Source organism: Epargyreus clarus, unplaced genomic scaffold (assembly GCF_041222505.1).
Source record: "Epargyreus clarus isolate Ecla_fem2 unplaced genomic scaffold, WU_Ecla_fem_2.2 ptg000029l, whole genome shotgun sequence".
Lineage (NCBI taxonomy): Eukaryota > Metazoa > Arthropoda > Insecta > Lepidoptera > Hesperiidae > Epargyreus > Epargyreus clarus.
Window position 1 is genome coordinate 4173931 of NW_027332235.1, and position 18499 is coordinate 4192429.

At 36.5% G+C, this 18499-nt stretch overlaps 1 protein-coding gene across 1 annotated transcript; it reads left to right on the forward strand.

Moving 5' to 3' along the window:
- The first annotated feature begins 9511 nt into the window (after nucleotides 1-9511).
- Nucleotides 9512-11108, forward strand: LOC140754565 (uncharacterized). The gene is made up of 2 exons (XM_073089609.1): nucleotides 9512-9553; nucleotides 10452-11108. The coding sequence occupies exons 1-2, from the start codon at nucleotides 9512-9514 to the stop codon at nucleotides 10896-10898; spliced, it is 489 nt and encodes a 162-aa protein (XP_072945710.1). The 3' UTR covers nucleotides 10899-11108.
- The last annotated feature ends 7391 nt before the right edge of the window (nucleotides 11109-18499 follow it).

The following is an 18499-nucleotide window of genomic DNA, read 5'->3' on the forward strand; positions in this document are numbered from 1 at the left end:
TGGAGAAAATCTTACTATGATGGCCAACTTTGCCTTGTTATAGCATAGTACGGTCTGGTGTTATGAACTCGTGGACTTAATATGGATACGCCTAAAATTATAGACTAAAAATATAATATACTAATATACGGGTATATAGTGTGTGCTTATATTTATAAATCTAAGGTGGACCCTCTGTGGTGCGACTCATGCGGCACCCACTCACCCATTTCTGCCTAATAACAACAGAGTTAAGCGCTACTGTATTCTCGTTTGAAAGGTGTGGTAAGGGAGGCGTACTTTTCCGAGGCATTCCAGCTTAGTCCTCAGCGGTAGCAGCGTGTCTGTTGTCGACCTCAAGTAGGAATATCTAATCCTATACCCTAATCCTATCAATTTTATTTATTTATTTATTTTTAGAATATAGGAGTAGCAGACGAGCATGCAGTCCACCTGGTGGATATTCGTAATCAAACCCACATAAGATTAGATTCCCAACTAAGGTTGCCCACAGATGCGCCACTATCCCTGAGGACAAATCTGGAATGCCTTGAAAAAGGTACGCTTCACTTACCACACCTTTCAAACCAGAACACAACAGCGCTTAACACTGCTGTTATTAGGCAGAAATAGTTGGGAGAAATAAGATCGAAACTAGTTATCACGTTATTCAAGTATTTATTAGAGCGCTTAACTTTAAAAAACATTTTAAAAATCCATACAATGACATCGTGTCGACTCAGTACCCTGGCTCCTACTCAAGTCGCGTATGAAGGAAAATTAGACTTTTTAAACTTGCTCAGAACTTCGATTTTACCTCATTTCTTCCAACTTCAAAGTTATTTCGCAGGCCTCAGGTGGGCTGTATTATTACGTACTTTTTAAACCCCGTTCTGTTGACTTGCATGTAGCTTACAGTTTTCTCAGATTTGTAAGAAGAATTATTAATTTTTATTTGTTTATCCGAGTGTGAAGGATAATGTTAATCGAGGGCATGTCTGTATGTCTGTATGTTTGTATGTCTGTCTTTTAGTTTTATGCTTACCACACTAATGAGGCAGCAATATAAATGACGGTTGTGCTTCCAGAATCGTTTTACTATGTTTCTATCTCCTCAGAAATATGCAGGGTCATTTCTAGAACATTAAATCCTCACAGGACCACACTGCCATCTTAAGCAACAACTTTTCCTCTAATTCTAGTTCGACTTTTCTTTTCGACAATCAAATTCACTTAGTCTTGTCTTAATTACAGTCTCAAAGGAATCGATTTTATAAAGTCGAGAATCGAATTCCTATCAATATTTTACGGCTAGCCCTGTTGTTTCGGAAACCATGATAGGAAGTAATAAATGATCGTTCGGTTTCGTATGAATACCGGTGTTTTATTCCACTGATAGCATTTGTAATAAATTGTGGATTGCTTTATCAGTTACCGCGATTGATGTTTTAATTGTAGTGCGCGGAAACAGTATATTTCCTTCATAAATAACGTGACATATCAGAGTTTAAAGCAATATGTTCGCGCCGTTTGCAACCAATGGAAAAATATATTTGTTTCGTATTGAAATGTCGTATGGTGCAAATACTTTCTATACACTCCAGTTGATGATCGAAGTTCATTGACCCTATGGACATCTGTAATGAATTCCATAGAGAAATGAATTCCAAGGGTTCTACCTAAAGTCAGATAGATCACAGATGCATTGTCACTGCTGGGGACATAGATTAATAAAGATACTTCGCCGCCTTGAAATTGAATGAAGCCACAAACAGCTTATTTTAGTAAGATCTTTTTTTGAATTCTTGACAAATAAAACCATTTTTAGAGAAAATTAACGAATAAATAACTAATACTGCGTAATTTACATAATAAATAAAAAAATATTTCAAATATTTTAGGGACATTTTAGCACGGAGACGTGGCAAAACTTTTTTACGCAACTATTTCAATTCTCAAAACTGGGTACATTTTCTTGTTAGGAGTGAGTAATCTTTACTAATCTATAGCTGGGGATAAAGACTGTCATCTCAGACAGAAATCTGCCGGGCTGCTGAAATAAAGTGCAGTTGGGCAGGTCAGCTAAGCTACATACTGGTAGAAGGATGGGCCTTAAAATAACATAGAAAGAATGAGGTAAATCCGTCAAATATTTCATTATCTATTGACACATAAATATATTCTTCTAGATAAATAATTATATCTGCACTGCAATGAATGTTTCACGTGTGTGTGAGAATGAATGTGTGTGTGCGACTGTGTGTCCATGCATGCGTGTGGATATAAAAAAAAGATTTAAGGAGAAGAAATTTCAAAGTACTCTTCTGTTTACATATGCTTTGAAACGTCTTAAAAATAATTCTAAATTGTCAACCAATACGCACTTGACCAGCGCGGCGGACTATGTAGGCCGTAGGTAGTCATCTTATTTTGAAAGGAGACCCGTGCCCAGTAGTGGGACAGTAAACGCCTTACAATTTTAAATTATACTAATAAAATACATCAAATCCAAACTAATCTCCCAGAATAGCCTATATTTAATGCATGTGCGCTTAATCAAAGCAATTGATTAGGTACGTTATAGACGTTATAGTAGTGAGTGATTGTGTGTAATATGCCTAATACATGCAGGATTAGGCTTAGGCTATCGGTTTGATGCATGGCCTATTGTGTAGCCTGAATCGACCTACAACAAAGGTGTCTTCGTATTACCTAGAACCCATTTAAAGCCATTATGTATTGGTTCTTGATACCGCTTTGAATGAGGTATTGATAGATAAGATTTATGCTATGTGATGGAATACTGTGTATAATCTCGTTGTTGTCCCACTGCTGGGTTCTGTCTCAGAGAAAGGGGTGTATGATATAGTCCACCGCTACGGCGAAGTATAGATAACTTGTAAATAATAAAATTAAGAAAATTTTAAAAATTGATGGTATTTTTCTTAAAAGCTCTCTGGCGTGTAGTTTTCCTAACAACGTTTTTATTAACGTTTAAGCAAGTGATAAATTATATCTAGTTAATAGTAAGTTTTTCTCCTAAACAATAAGTCATTAAAAGTCAAGTATTAGCGTTATTTGCATTAAGTACTGTATCTTCCAACACTAATAATAACTCTTCTTTGTTTTATTCTTTCATTTTTTTTTTATTTTTACTCAACTGCGATGTTTTTGAGCATATGTATGTACTTCTTACATTTTAGCATGCCCTACGGCCCAAATAGCTTCACGGATTTTAACATATGAGGTGTCATTGGAATCGTCTACTAAATTATAGGACAGGCATAGACTACATTACTATTCAATTCGTCATTTTAAGTGTTCGAATAGTAATAGATAATTAATAATTACTAGTGAAATAAGCTACATTTTTTTTTTTATAATATAAGAGTAGCAGACGAGGATGCAGTCCACCTGATGGTAAGTGGCTACTGCCGCCCATGTAATAAACCCCAGATAGGATTAGATATTCCTACCTGAGGTCGGCCACAGATGCGCCGCTACCCCTGAGGACTAAGCTGGAATGCCTCGGAAAAGTCTTTCTCCCTTACCACACCCTTCAAACCGGAACACAGCAGCACCTAACACTGCAGTTATTAGGTAGAAATAGGTGTGGCGGTGGTGCCGCCGGAGTCGAACCACAAAGGGTTCTACCACCTTCAAAACTACATGCATCATCATCAACAACAACTCATTATTGCCCTACTGCTGGGCACGGGTCTCCTCGCAGATTGAGCAGGATTAGACCATAGTCCAACGTGCTAGTCATGTGCGCATTGGTAGTTCGCGTACCTTCGAAAACTTTTTTTTAAGATAAGCTGCATTACTTAAGTTAATACAGTAATCTATTTGCATTGATATTAATCTAGTGTTTAGTTCCTTTCATAATATAACAGATGATAGTACGGCCAGCGTTCATCATGAAGACTTCCTTTAAATAATGCCAATAAATATCTCAAGAACACTTTATGCAGAAATATCAAAGAATAGAACCCGCCATAAATTAGCATGGTCTCAAAAGTTCGTAATCTAGGTTCATAAAATTCTTTCCAAGTAGTTATTATTCATGAAAAGAGCGCCATAAAAAGTAATTTGGGGACCGACTTCTGAACTTCCTTTATTCGGCCACTACTCAACACTTGAATGTTATAATTTTACTTTAAGTTTAACTATCTTGGTTGGTACCGTTTCTTCTGAAAGTATGGGTATTTCAGTAACCATTAGGTCACAAAAATTAGTGTGCTACTTTTCGTCGTCAATACATTACTGTCCCACTGCTGGGCACGGGTTTCCTCTTAGAATAAAAAGTATTAGGCCATAGTCCACCCCGTTGGCAAAGGCTTTGAGAACTTTTTAAACATTTCTTTTCGTTTCCTTTGCTCCCCCAGGGCAGAGCCCGAACGGTGCATCGCGCTTGGAGGACTCCGGTTGCGTTCCGTTGGAGATGCCGGAGTCCTCTAAGCAGCGCTGAGGACGGCCACCGGGTGGTTTTTAGTATGGTAAGGGTCCCACGGCACCGGGTACATTTTGAAGATTTACCCCTCGTCAACAAAAACAAAAGTATACTTCAAATATCTTCGAGGACGGTTTTTGTTCATCGTTAAGTGATAATTAATTTTAAATAAACACATTACTTGTGTCGCGTGTCGGTGGAATTAAGTAATCGTACAACTAGGTGGTAGGACCCTTTGTGGTTGGACTCCGGCGGCACCACCGCCACACCTATTTCTACCTAATAACAGCAGTGTTAGGCGTTGCTGTGTTCCGGTTTGAAGGGTGTGGTAAGGCAGACAGACTTTTCCGAGGTGTTCCAGCTTAGTCCTCAGGGGTAGCAGCGCATCTGTGGTCGACCTCAGGTAGGAGTTTCTAATCCTATCTGGGGTTGATTACAGATGTCCATGGGCGGCAGTAGCCACTTACCATCAGGTGGACTGCATGCTCGTCTGCTACCCTTATATTATATAAAAATAACTAAGTATATCGCAAAAAAAACTATAAAACTACTTGAAAGTGCAATAAACATATTCGCACTTTTTCTCACATAATACAGAAAAGAGTTAACCCGTCTCATACATTCTTACAATAGAATTTACAGTCTATTCCACTACCATAAAATGTTGTTTTCTTTGGCTTGGTTCCGAAGACACTTTAAAGTTGTAGCTCCAAAACATTATAAGTGTTTTATAAAATGTCTAGAAAAAATTAACTTTTCACAACACTGCGCATATCCAGGTTCTAGTCTCGACTGACGTACACACATACAATTACACCCTAGTTATATAATGCGTCGGGATGCAGCAGCCAGGATACAGAAAGACCGAATTACTTATATATATGTATTTAATCAAAACAGAATATTACATGTTTTGGATTAAATCTAACCTAAATTAAAACTAACTATCCTAAGTGACTTGCTGGGGCAATGTTAGCGCCCAGAGTGAATTCCCACGTTCGGGACTATACAGTGGAAACGGAGCGGTGGTGCGGAGTCAGCGTTCCCACGGCACAGCGGCGGTGCAGGATCGGGTGTCTTCTTGATAATTTTGTTTAAGGCGAACTTCTAACTATGGTGATTAAGGCCAATATATAACACCCGCGTACACACTTAATGTCTTTCGTCTCTTTTTCGCTCTCTTCAGAATATCGACGAAACTATTCATACTAGATTCATACGTATGTGTATCTATATACGTTTACAAATATACCTCTCTACACGTATGGCTCATGTATCACCTATGCACACTCACAAATACACATAGACAAGAAACCTACAGCAAGAAGAAAAAACTAAATTGAACCTTATATGTCTGTTTAATAGAGAATCAACCCTAGAACCTTGTGTATCAAACTAAAAGAGTAATGCTACCACTCTACGTAGATCAAATAAAATAACCTTCTGTATGTCTAACTGATGAAATAATGCTAATACTCTACAGTCAAAATAGGTCAGATCAAACGCTTAAATTCACATACACTTTACATCAAGACACTTTACACAATACCCTATTTTGCTATTAAACAGCAACTTACATAGTTTCAGTACACTGCTTTGCTTATCTTATTCGTCACGCGAACCCTTTGCCCAATAAAATAGACAAAATAGTAAAGTGAATGCGGGAACGTTTCCAGACACTTTGAAAGAATCTAACTCTATACGGCTTAGACTGGAATAAATGCGAGTTTATTTAATGATATGCTTGTTTCATGTGGAAATAAAATATGAAATGTGTGTATTTATAAATGCATGTAAGAAATTGTACTTCTTTAACGTAAATAATAATAATTATAGTTTAAAAACTAAAAACCACGCTAAAAACGCGCAAGGAAAATCATTAATCCTGATTCCTGGCGATCCTGTTGAGGAGAATGGGATAAAATTATTAAAATCGTGTATTGTCATCGCTTCTTGATAATTATTTAAAATTTTAAACTAATCGGACCGTTCAAAGTGGGCAAAAATCGAGTTCAAAGATTCCGTTACAAACATACATACATACATAGATACAACCCAAGCTGATAAAAGCTTGGTAAAAATAGTGCATGTACCAATGTGTACACTCGCAAGAAACACTGATTACAAATTGGTCGAACATATTTATCGTATTCGTATTGGTGTTTGTGTTCGCATTTGTTTTCGTATTTGGCTTCGTATATATTCGTCTCGTATCATACAATTCTATAAATTAAAAAAAAAAATACTTGTACTCGTAACATTCGTAACGTAACTCTTCAGCATAACTGAAAAATTGTTTCAGCAATACTTTTTCCCTCTCACGGCACGATAAAAGAAGTACAATTTCTAAAACGTACTGCTTTATTGAATTTGAAGTGTTTATATTACTCGTATTTCTATATTATATGATGTAGCGTTCCAACTTATAGATCATTCATTCAATCACCCATTCACTTACTCTTTGAATTTGTCATTTTCTCATTCAATCATAACCTCATGTACGTATTCACTCTGACTAATTTAGATGATACTATCTTTTTCATTCACTTAAAAATATTCATTCACACTCACACCCGCTCGCTTACTCTTTGAATTTGTCATTTTTTCATTAAATCACAACCTCACGAGTTCCCTCTCACTAATTCAGATGACACTATCTTTTTCACTCACTTAAAAATACTCATTCACTCTCACACCCGTTCACTCATTCATTCACTGTATCTCATTCAAGCAGTTCAGTGCGTGTAGTCAATTTAACATCAAATGGAGTATGATATGGCGTATTTTTGTAATTTTCGAAATTGTCCTTTCCGATTACTACAGGCAATTCAAATGCAATACAAAATTCAGTAAAAGCATAATAATTTTGATACTCCGGTTCGTTAACTGGTTGGTACGCAGGGATTGCCCAATACCCAATGCCCAATGGTAGAAATTTCCGGAATATGGTTTTGGAAAATTTCGAAGTCATGTCAGTCACAAAATAATAGTCATTTAATTTGAAAGAAAAGAGCTATCTAAGTAATAGATCATGGTGAAACCTATCACATAGTTCTCTCTAATATACTTGAAATGTGGAAAAATGGATGGTTATTGCGCATAAGCAAGGGAGTAGGATTCGCACTAAAACCTCTTAAATATCGTCTATTGTATGTAGCCGCTAAAAGTTTATCTCTCAAGAGAGAGAGAGAGAGAGAGCATATAAAATCAGAGGCATGGGATTCAATCCTCGGACCCCTCGATCAGTAGGCAGAATTCAACCACTATGCTATCACTTCCAAATTGAACCCAAACCCAACATCGTTTAAAAAATCCTTGTCTAACCGAAATTCGCACTATGACTGACAACAAAACAAAACTTAAACAATCTCCAAAGACTCCTTTAATCCAGAAGCACTCACATTTCAAAATCAGTCCAAATAACATTTCGTACATTCAGTACGCGGTTCTCAAACGGAACACGTATCTAAATACATTTGCAATATAAAAGAGGCATACAAAAAGCTCCGTAGAAAGCTCTAGAAAGCGCAAAGGGGAGGCACTTGAAAACATGCTTTTTCCACGTAATGCCTTTGAGGAAATTAAATAAACTGCAACACCGCATCATAAGCATCCTTACGTAGCGTACCGTGTTCAGGACGCGTTTCCAGAGACACACGTCAAAATTTTTAATATTTAAATAAAAATGGGAGAAAGTGTAGGCTCGGGGTGAGCCCAAAATGTTTTCCCACTTCCAAGCCTCGTATTTTGTTGTAAAATATTTCACAAAGATATATTTGAAAAATGGTTGGATCAGTAGGGTTCAACGAGGGAGACACAACCCATACATCTGTTTTTAGTTTATAGCAGTCCTTTCGTTTCGTTAAAAGAGCATCTACGTGTCGGTTGATTTGCATATGGGGCGACCATCTCTGTATTCAGGAGTGGCAACGTATTTGTGATGGACATAAATAGTTATATAATACATAATACATGTTTCCCCATATTATTCCTATTGACATCCGTTAGACCTTATTAATCTGCCAAGTGGCGAGTGCGGATTCCCATAGTAACTTATTCAAAGATAGCGAGAATGATACTCACCACACACCAAAACTCTTGTATTCCAAATTTGTAATTATGATATTTTTATGAAAGTAAAGCTCTTTTTTTAAACTTTATGGCGAAATGCCGTTACCATTGTACTTGAAATAAATACTTATAAAATTTACTGCATTGTTTACACTATGAATTATCAATGTAATTATATTTTTGTACCCTAATTTTGTTATCAATTTTACGTAAACAGTTTATATGTATTACGTAATCAAAATCACGTAACCTTAAAATTAATGAAAACCTGATATTTTCGCAACTTGCCTATATACATGTTGACTTAAGTTATAACATGTTTATCTATCGTACAATGGACACCCACCCCATATCGTAACGCGCATGGCATGGCTCTCCCTTCCACGCCAAACGCGATTCCCGTTCACGCGTTGTTGCAAAGTGGCGAGTGCGGATTCAATTCCCATACCAACTTATTCAAAGATAGCAGGAATAAAATGATAATAATACTATCACTATTATATTATAATACATACAGAAAACTCTTGTATTCCAATTATTCTTTGTGAGATTTTTATTTAAAAATCTTTTTAGGGGAAGGCCTAATTTGTAACGCCTCATAAATTCTTCCCTACCACACCCTTCAAAACAGAACACAGCGGCGTTTAATACTGTTCTAAGGCAGAAATAATTGTGACGGTGGTGCCGCCTGGGTCAAAACTCGAAGAGGAGCCTAAATTTCATCCAAATCTAAAGTATTCTCTCATACATATTCTATTTTTTTATATTCTTAGCTATTCTAACAAAATGTTCCTCCATTACTCATAATAATATGAATAGACATCTTAGTAAAACAATAGCATTAGACAATAGTGTGTTTACTTCTTTAGATCTTATATTTTAATAAACACCACATTGTAGTATGAAAACAAGGTGTTTTCCCACAGTCAGTGATAGACAGACAGACAATAATGTCATTGTCATTGCATTTTAGTATTAGATCTGTCGTCTTGATATTAACACGCCGAAATGGGTTCAATATCCTATCTGACTTTGTTGGTAGTAATTTTGGTAAGTATCCCTTTTTATTTTAATTTTTTATAAAATTGGTATTAAGTATGAAGATTTCAATGTATTATTTTTTGCGAAAGCAGTGATAGTGTAATGGATAAGGATTTTTTTGCATAATGGATTCCGGTGTTCGAATCCAAAGTTTCTGATGTTGAAGTTAGTTGGAGTTCAAAATTAATTACACTTAACGATGAAAGTGAATACATGCATGCTGTACTGATGATGATGATGCATGTAATGCATGCTGAGGAGTTTTTCATAGGTTTTGAGTTAGATGAGTGTTCTACCAATTATTGAACATTTTGATAAAATATTTGAATAAAGAAAAAATATATCTCGACTTAAGCCAATTTTAACTTGTAATCAATAACTAATAATAAACTTTGAAATTTATCATCTAATAAAGTGTACCTAATTTTAGCTTCATGTCATTTTCGATTAACGTTGCAAAAATATGTTAGATTTATAACATAAACATATTTTTGCAATATGTATGCAATATATGTTATATGTTCCAAAAATAATTATATTATAAATGTTATATGTTATACAATATTCAAGGTGGTAGAACCCTTTGTGGTTCGACTCCGGCGGCAGCACCGCCACACCTATTTCTACCTAATAACAGCAGTGTTAGACGCTGCTGTGTTCCGGTCTGAAGGGTGTGGTAGGGGAGGCAGACTTTTCCGAGGCGTACCAGCTTAGTCCTCAGGGGTAGCGGCGCATCTGTGGCCGACCTCAGGTAGGAATATCTAATCCTATCTGGGGTTGATTACAGATGTCCATGGGCGGCAGTAGCCACTTATCATCAGGTGTAGGTACTCCTATATTATAAAAAAAAAGTACAAGATAACTACAAAATAAAAGATCATGTGAAGAAAGGTGATTTTATTTACAGACAAGATCGAACTGCGAATCATCAGAAGAGCAACACCAATTCGCGTACGGTCACGCGTACGCGCCCCATTCCGTAGACTTCCACGATATCTACCCCCACGGGAACGCAATCCTCCCCGAAGAAACCCCCAGCACCACCGACGAAGACTTCCGATTAAACACCATTTCGACACAATTCGTCGAATTCCATCCACGAGTGCTCAAAATACAACCAATAACCCCACCACCGAAGATTGTGCTCAACGCGTCGTACTTAAAACTGGAGAATACTACTTTACGACCCACAACCACCACACCTGAACCAGATGATCGAATAAAGCTGGTCAAAATGAGGCATTATCAACGAGGAGTACTGGATTTACTATTACCTGCTTCGAGAGTGAGGAACTTCAAGAATGTATTCGATACGTTCAGACGAATGCTGTCGTATACTTTCAAGAAACGATAATGAAACGACGAAAATAAACGATGGGATTTGTGAATTTTTATGCAATTTAGATAAGTAAAAGAGTTTTCTAGGGGACATTTAATCTTATTTCGTTGATTTTTTCTTATTTTTGGTTTTAGTATTTTTTTTGGTTATACTTTGGAGAAACAATAATAAACGAGAAAATACACGCAGGGTCGAATAGTCAATATTATGCGAATAAGTGAAAGTATAAAATATAAGTAAGGTATATATTTTTTTTTTGGTTATGTTAGTTCTTTTATTAGGCAAAAATATACTGACCTCAATGTCTCACTTTTATATACTTTAAAAAATAATAAAAACGACAAAAATAAACACAGGGAGCAATAATAAATTTCATGTGAAATTTTAACAATTAAATGTATTTTCGTGAGAATATTTTACTTGTTACCTCTCTCCTACCTTAAGTTTTGCTACTTTAACTTTTTAATACAGGTATCAATTCATTTTAACGTCTACCTAGAATTAAATGATAAGTGTCGTCCACTGATATCTGTAACCAACTTCAAAATAGTAATTCTAACCAAAGCTGATCACTGATGCGGTGAATGCTAAATCGGAAGAAAGAAAACACACAATCCACCGAGATATATACATATATAGTAGGTAACTAGCTGTAACCTCGTAACCTATATATACGTTTATACCTATATATACTTATGTAAGTTATTTTTATAATATAGGAGTAGCAGACGATCATGCAGTCCACCTGATACTAACTGCCTACAACCGCCCATGGGCACCTGTAACTAACCTTAGAACTCAGGAGTTCTACGTGAAACCGTATACGTTGATACTTTTGAGGACTAACGTGCCGGCCACATATACGAGCGGTGCGGCGAGCGGCGGAATGCCACAGCGGCGGCGACCGCGGTGGGCGTATTTAGGACTATTTAATTTAAAAAAATGTCGCCTTTGCCTTGAAATGATTGCGTTCTTAGCTCAAGATATTATTCAGTCAAGAATAGAGGCGCGCCCGCTTAACCAAAAAAGAAAAGGAACTTGGCGAATTTTACACTATTTATTATGAATACAGGAACTATCCATATTTTTTTACAAGCAAGTAAAATACGAGAGCACGTCACTGATAAATTATTCCGTATCCGTTATTTGTTTCAAATACGACCACCGATTCCGGCGCGCGGCATTTGTTTCAACAGCTCGACTTAATGCCGCGCCGCTTGCCGCACCGCCCGCCGCGCCGCTCGTAGCTGCGGCCGGGAGGAAAGATTATAGCGCTAATATGCATAAAATATAGCAGTCGAGAAAGGATTCGACCTTTTATAAATCATATATTAATTACAAATATAAGATGGACAAATGCACGGTCCTCCAGAAGTGTTACTGTGTTACGTATTAAGCTGTTAAAAACATAAGTTTGTAGTTTCTATGTAATTGCTCTGTAAGTGCAGCAAACTGTGCAGTGGATGCTTGACATCGTAGGCTCGACGCCATTAATAAAGACCTCAATGGCTTCTTCAAGTGCACTCCACAACGCGTTACTATGGACACTCGAAAGAAAGTCACTTTACTTTTGTCTTGTGAGGCGTGAGTGATTATGTGACTTACTCATGTCACGTAAGTTTGAAGTAAAGTATTAGTAAGAAATTTATTTTAAAAACTAATAACAAAATATTATGTTAAACTTAATTTTATAATGACTTAACTACAAGTGGGTTTTTATAAGAAACTCAAATTGAAAACTAAAATGAATTAGAATTTCAAGGATTTTTAGTCTTATTACATAAAAATCTCTTGTAATTCAACAACTTGTAATACAACAACAACTCATGTGCGATTTGACTTTCGTCTATTAAACTGACTTTTTGCACCGTATTTAATTCTCATAATGATTGGTATTACTTAATACACAAATTTACATTGACGCAAGTATCTCATTAAAAGCGAAATAAAATTTTGTTCAGCATATAAGTCACGCAACTTATATTAAAAAATATTCGAATTCAACCCGTAGTAAGAGCCGTACACTCGACACAAGAGCACAATGCTTGACTAAAACGTGATCCATAGTGATTGTACTAATATCTCGATAGAGCATGCGTTGAGCACTGTACAAAATTTTAACGAACCTGAATGTAAGTTAAGTAATGTTATAAAAGGTTGTAACTAAACTTTAAGGACCAATGTGTTTAAACTGTGGCTAGCGTAATGAAAGGGATGAGAAAGAAACTGAGATTTTAAGAGGAGTGGATAACAAACCAGTCCCTGTAGTTCCGGGATCAGAATAGGGCTACGGTATCCTCTGCCTGTCGTAAGAGGCGACTAAAAGGGGGCTTTCGGGGTTGCGGGCGGCAAGAGTGGGAGCTCTAACCGCCTGGCTAGCGACCCCGGGAAGAACGATGGTATATGTGACCACTGTGACCTCATACCGTCGTACGCTCTACGCGGAGTGGCGAGCTTCATAAGAACCTGAGCGGAGCCAGACGGGGCCACGCGCCAAGAGGACTCCGGTTGCGTTCCTTTGGAGATCCCGAAGTCCTCTACGCAGCGCTGAGGACGGCCACTGGGGGGGTTTTAGTGCGGTAAGAGTCCCACATAACCCGTCGTCGCTCCCACGGCGTCGGGTATCTTTTGAAGGTTTCGCCCTCGTCAACAAAAAAAAAAAAGGGATAACCAACCAATCCCCAGTAGTGGGATAGTAATGACTAAGGGCTACAATGCCCACCTTTTATACGTATTAGAATATTCTTATTATGAGTTAAATAATTAGTATAACAATTTCATTTTTTTTCAGTATAGATGTCATTCTATTTAAAAAAATATTATTAATTTTAATTTAAAAATATTTTTTATACAAATTGCGTAATAGTAGCGCCAAGCGGAGTAGTGAAATTACTAATTGTAAAACTGATGTGACAAAGGTACCAACACCATAGTAAAAGCAAATTCGACCCATCACAGTGCTTGACTAAACGTGATTCACAGTGATTGCACTAATTACCCGACAAGTGCCTTCACTCGGAACTACTCGGAGCATTCGGGGCCGCTTGTCTCCAATTAATTTTTGGATTAACGCCAAATGTCTGCCAATAATTTTCATTTTGTGTCAATATTTAATTTGTTAAGACTCCCTATTTCATAATATTGTGACGGAGATACTGTGTAACAATGTATTTACTACATTATTAGAGCAAACAGGATCGATAAAGATGTGGTTAATTAATAGCGATGAGATGGTATTGCAACAAATTCTAATATGACGGTAGAAGCATAATTGTTAATATACCCACAGTTTGTACTGTGGCTCCCTTATCTACATTTTTTGCAACGCAGCAAACAGTAGCGGTTCATTTAGTCTTACTAAGGCCTTTATTTTGTTTACGAGGGGGAAACCTTCCAAAGGTACCCGGTGTCGTGGAAGCGACGCAGGGTTATGTGGGATTCTTACCGCACTAAAACCCCCCGGTGGCCGTCCTCGGCGCTGCGTAGAAGGCTCCGGGATCTCCAAAGGAACGCAACCGGAGCCCTCTTAGCGCGTTGCCCCGTCGGTCTCCGCCCAGATGAGCTTGGCGCTTGCCACACCGTCTGGTGCGTACGACGGTATGCGACCACACATACCACCGTACTTCCCGGGGCCGCTGGCTGGGCGGTTCGAGCTCCCACTCTTGCCACCCGCAACCCCAGAAGCCCCCTTTTAGTCGCCTCTTACGACAGGCAGGGGATACCGTAGCCCTATTCTGGTCCCGAAACTACAGGGACAAGTCTTACCAAGGCCTGCATAAATACATTAGAACCCCCCAACACAAGCCCAGTGCTTGACTAAACGTGATTCACAGTGATTGCACTAATAACCCGACAAGTGCCTTCACTCGGAACTACTCGGAGCATTCGGGGCCGCTTGTCTCCAATTATTTTTTTGGATTAACGCCAAATGTCTCGCTCCAAGTTACACGATAGTTCTCTGAATGTCTACGTAGTGACGTTAGAATTAATTTTGTAAGACTTCTCGCCTTAATGTGTGAAATAAGATGAAAATAATGTAAATTTAAGGCACATTTCAGTAGATTTTCTATTTTAGGTAAAAAACAACCCGGGCTGGAAATGATGAAACAATTAAATAATAGATTATTTCCAATTCACGCTTAAGCCCGTTATTAACAATCAATCTATCCATTTTAACCTATCAAAGATCGAAATTTGACAATATCTACTATGAAGAAGACAATATTTGGTAGATAAAACATTGGATAGATGCATTATTAATAATGATTATTAGCCAGCGATGGATTGGACCATTCTAATCCTACCACTGATTCTAAGAGGACAAGTGTGTCCAGCAGTGGGACAGTAAGAGTTTATAATGATGATTGGTAGAAGTATACTTCATATTTTGATGTTTGTCAAATTTATAGAAATTATCATAAATATTCGTCATAATTTCAAAGAAAACCGAACATAGTATAATAAATAGACAGACAACCATATTTTTTAATAACCTTCTAGAGAAAACCCTTGTTCTAATGAAGGTACAAATCCTAACGTCAAATAATATTCAATATTAAATTGATACATTAGACAGTAACCAGTCAACCTGGATCATATCACGATTGGCAATAGATAACCCTTATCAAATAACCTAATTAGGGTTCGCATACAAATCAGTTATTGTCTATCGTACATATTTGCAGAATTAAGTAACAGTTTACGATACCTGTTAGAATGTATTAATCGATATTTAAATATGTAGAACCCTTCAGTATTTACAGCAGAGGTATCGCTACGCTTATTTCTGTCTTATACTTAGTAGAATTATTAAGCCGTTTCATTCTAGTTTGTAATATGTACGCAAAGATACTTATACACATAAGAACTTTCAAGTCAGTAAGCTGACGATCGATATTATAAATAAAAAAAGCATACAAGCGACAATGCTTTTTTATAGTATTAAACTAGCAGACGAGTATGCCACCTTTTTTGTCTTAACGAGGGGAAAACCTTACTTACTAAAGAACACTTCTAGAGTATTCCACCTATAGATCAACAACCTATATGCAAGGTCCTTTAACAGACGGCCCTTGGAGCTAAATCTCGTTTAGTAAAAATATCATAAGTCTCGAAATTTTGAAAGAATAACATTAGCTTTTAAAATACGAACAATGGTAGACTGTAAGTTAAAATATTTTCATAGTAACGTATGTAAAATTTACATAAAATTCTGTTATATTTCTATTTAAGCAACGAATAAAATTTGGTCACTGAAGAATATATTTAAAAGTAATTTTAGAAACGTAGATTTTTATACAATGAACCGCAAATATTACACATACTCTTTTATTCCTTTTATTATTCCTTCATTTTTTGAAACTTTCAAGTAAAACCTAATATCTTAATTAAATTGACATTTTGTTAAAACAATTTTATAGTACCCCTGTATTCAGTGAATTTTAAACAAGTACTTAAATCAACAACAAACAAATTCATCACTTTAACATCTGCCTCACCAGGCATCAAACCCGATAATTTTATACGAAACAGGGGTCTGATAATAATATCGTAAGATCTAAAAGACTAAATAACCTATGTTATTGAAAACATAAACTGAATACCTTGTCTTCAGCATTTATGTATGTAGGTAGCTCCTGAGGGCATCTTAATCCCTAGAAGTAACAACGCAACAGAGATCGACGTACCTAAAGTCTATATGGAGTTGGCTTGTCAATATATTGTACAGAAAGATATGATTTGTCTGCCACGAACCGTGTCTGACACGTTCAATGTCTGTATACAAACGAGGCTTGCTACAACTGTAGACGCCAGAAAAATACATGCTGATAAATAACTTAATTAAACCAACTCAAACGTTTCACCAATCGAATAAAGTCCTTTCGAAAAAATCAAAAAGAAACTCAGCAGACGCGGAGACATCGGCAAGTCTGACGTAATTTTTTCTCCCCTTCATTTTTATTAAAATGAAGTTAAACCCGCTGAGTCAGGGAGGTGATAATTTTATATTCTCTGTCCATGTACCCTTAATTTATAACGTTTTGAAAGGGATTTTTAACGCCAGTAAGTTTGGCGTGTGATGATTTAACGTTGCCAATGTATAAGACGTTAAACTCACCTTAAATGTTAATGTGATGTTATTGTTGTGGAACACTGTAAAATTTGTAATGATAGTGTTTCGAATTAGGTATAGTTAACTGTTTTGGAAACGGCAGTTTAGTTAGGTTATGTTTTATCATTTTTCTTTGTTTCTTTCTTTTTCTTCCTTTATTTATGTCTTTCCAGTCTTTCTTTTTCGTATTTTTCTTTTTAAGCGCTTAGTGCTACTGTTTTATATATAATTACAATAGATATCAGGTAGGTCACTTCTGTATCGTATGAGCGGCAGTGACTGTTAAGACTCATATGTACTGTATATTCCTTTTCTACATGTAGGTATATGTATGTTTTCTACATGTATATTATATAAAAATATCAAATTACGTAACAGTTGATCGGTGTATCTGTCTAGCACTCTCAAACATTTTTTTAAAATGAAGTTAAACCCGCTGAGTCAGGGAGGTGATAATTTTATATTCTCTGTCCATGTACCCTTAATTTATAACGTTTTGAAAGGGATTTTTAACGCAAGTAAGTTTGGCGTGTGATGATTTAACGCCAATGTATAAGACGTTAAACTCACCTTAAATGTTAATTTGATGTTATTGTTGTGGAACACTATAAACTTTAATGATAGTGGTTCGAATTAGGTATAGTTACCTGTTTTGGTAACGGCAGTTTAGTTAGGTTATGTTTTATCATTTTTCTTTGTTTCTTTCTTTTTCTTCCTTTATTTATGTCTTTCCAGTCTTTCTTTTTTTTGTATTTTTTCTTTGTAAGCGCTAAGTGCTACTGTTTTATATATAATTGCAATAGATGTCAGGTAGGTCACTTCTGTATTGTATGAGCGGCAGTGACTGTTAAGACTCATATTTACTGCATATTCCTTTTCTACATGTCGTTATATGTATGTTTTCTACATGTATATTATATAAAAATATCAAATTACAGAATAGTTGATCGGTGTATCTGTGTAGCCCTCTCAAACATTTTTTTTAAAATGAAGTTAAACCCGCTGAGTCAGGGAGGTGATAATTTTATATTCTCTGTCCATGTACCCTTAATTTATAACGTTTTGAAAGGGATTTTTAACGCCAGTAAGTTTGGCGTGGGATGATTTAGCGTTGTGTGCGTTGTCAATGTGTAAGACAACGTTATTAAGTTAAATGTTAAACGTTACTGCACGGTTTCATGGATATAACATATCTGGTGTGAATTAAATTCATTATTATTGGAACCTAGTTCCTTATCGCACGGTATGCTGGGTAAGGGGGCTAGGCGAGCGTCACGAAAAATGCTAACGGCACGGAAAACAAAAACTTATATTTAAGAATTAGCGAAATCGATTCAGCTATTCTCGAGATTTGCTCTTAGCAACAGATTAAGCGATTCATTTTTATATCATAGAGATACCTCCTATAATACTTATTTCAAAACGAAAGGAACTTCGTCCCAATCGGGAGTTCCACATGTGACATCTCAGACATTATTATTATTATTATTTAATGTTATTGAAG

What these genes read in the sequence shown, in the direction of transcription:
- LOC140754565 (XM_073089609.1), top strand. Translation starts at nt 9,512, where the DNA reads ATGGGTTCAATATCCTATCTGACTTTGTTGGTAGTAATTTTG. An exon ending in CTTTGTTGGTAGTAATTTTG is followed by an intron (nt 9,554 to 10,451) that starts GTAAGTATCCCT and finishes TTTTATTTACAG; the next exon opens with ACAAGATCGAACTGCGAATC.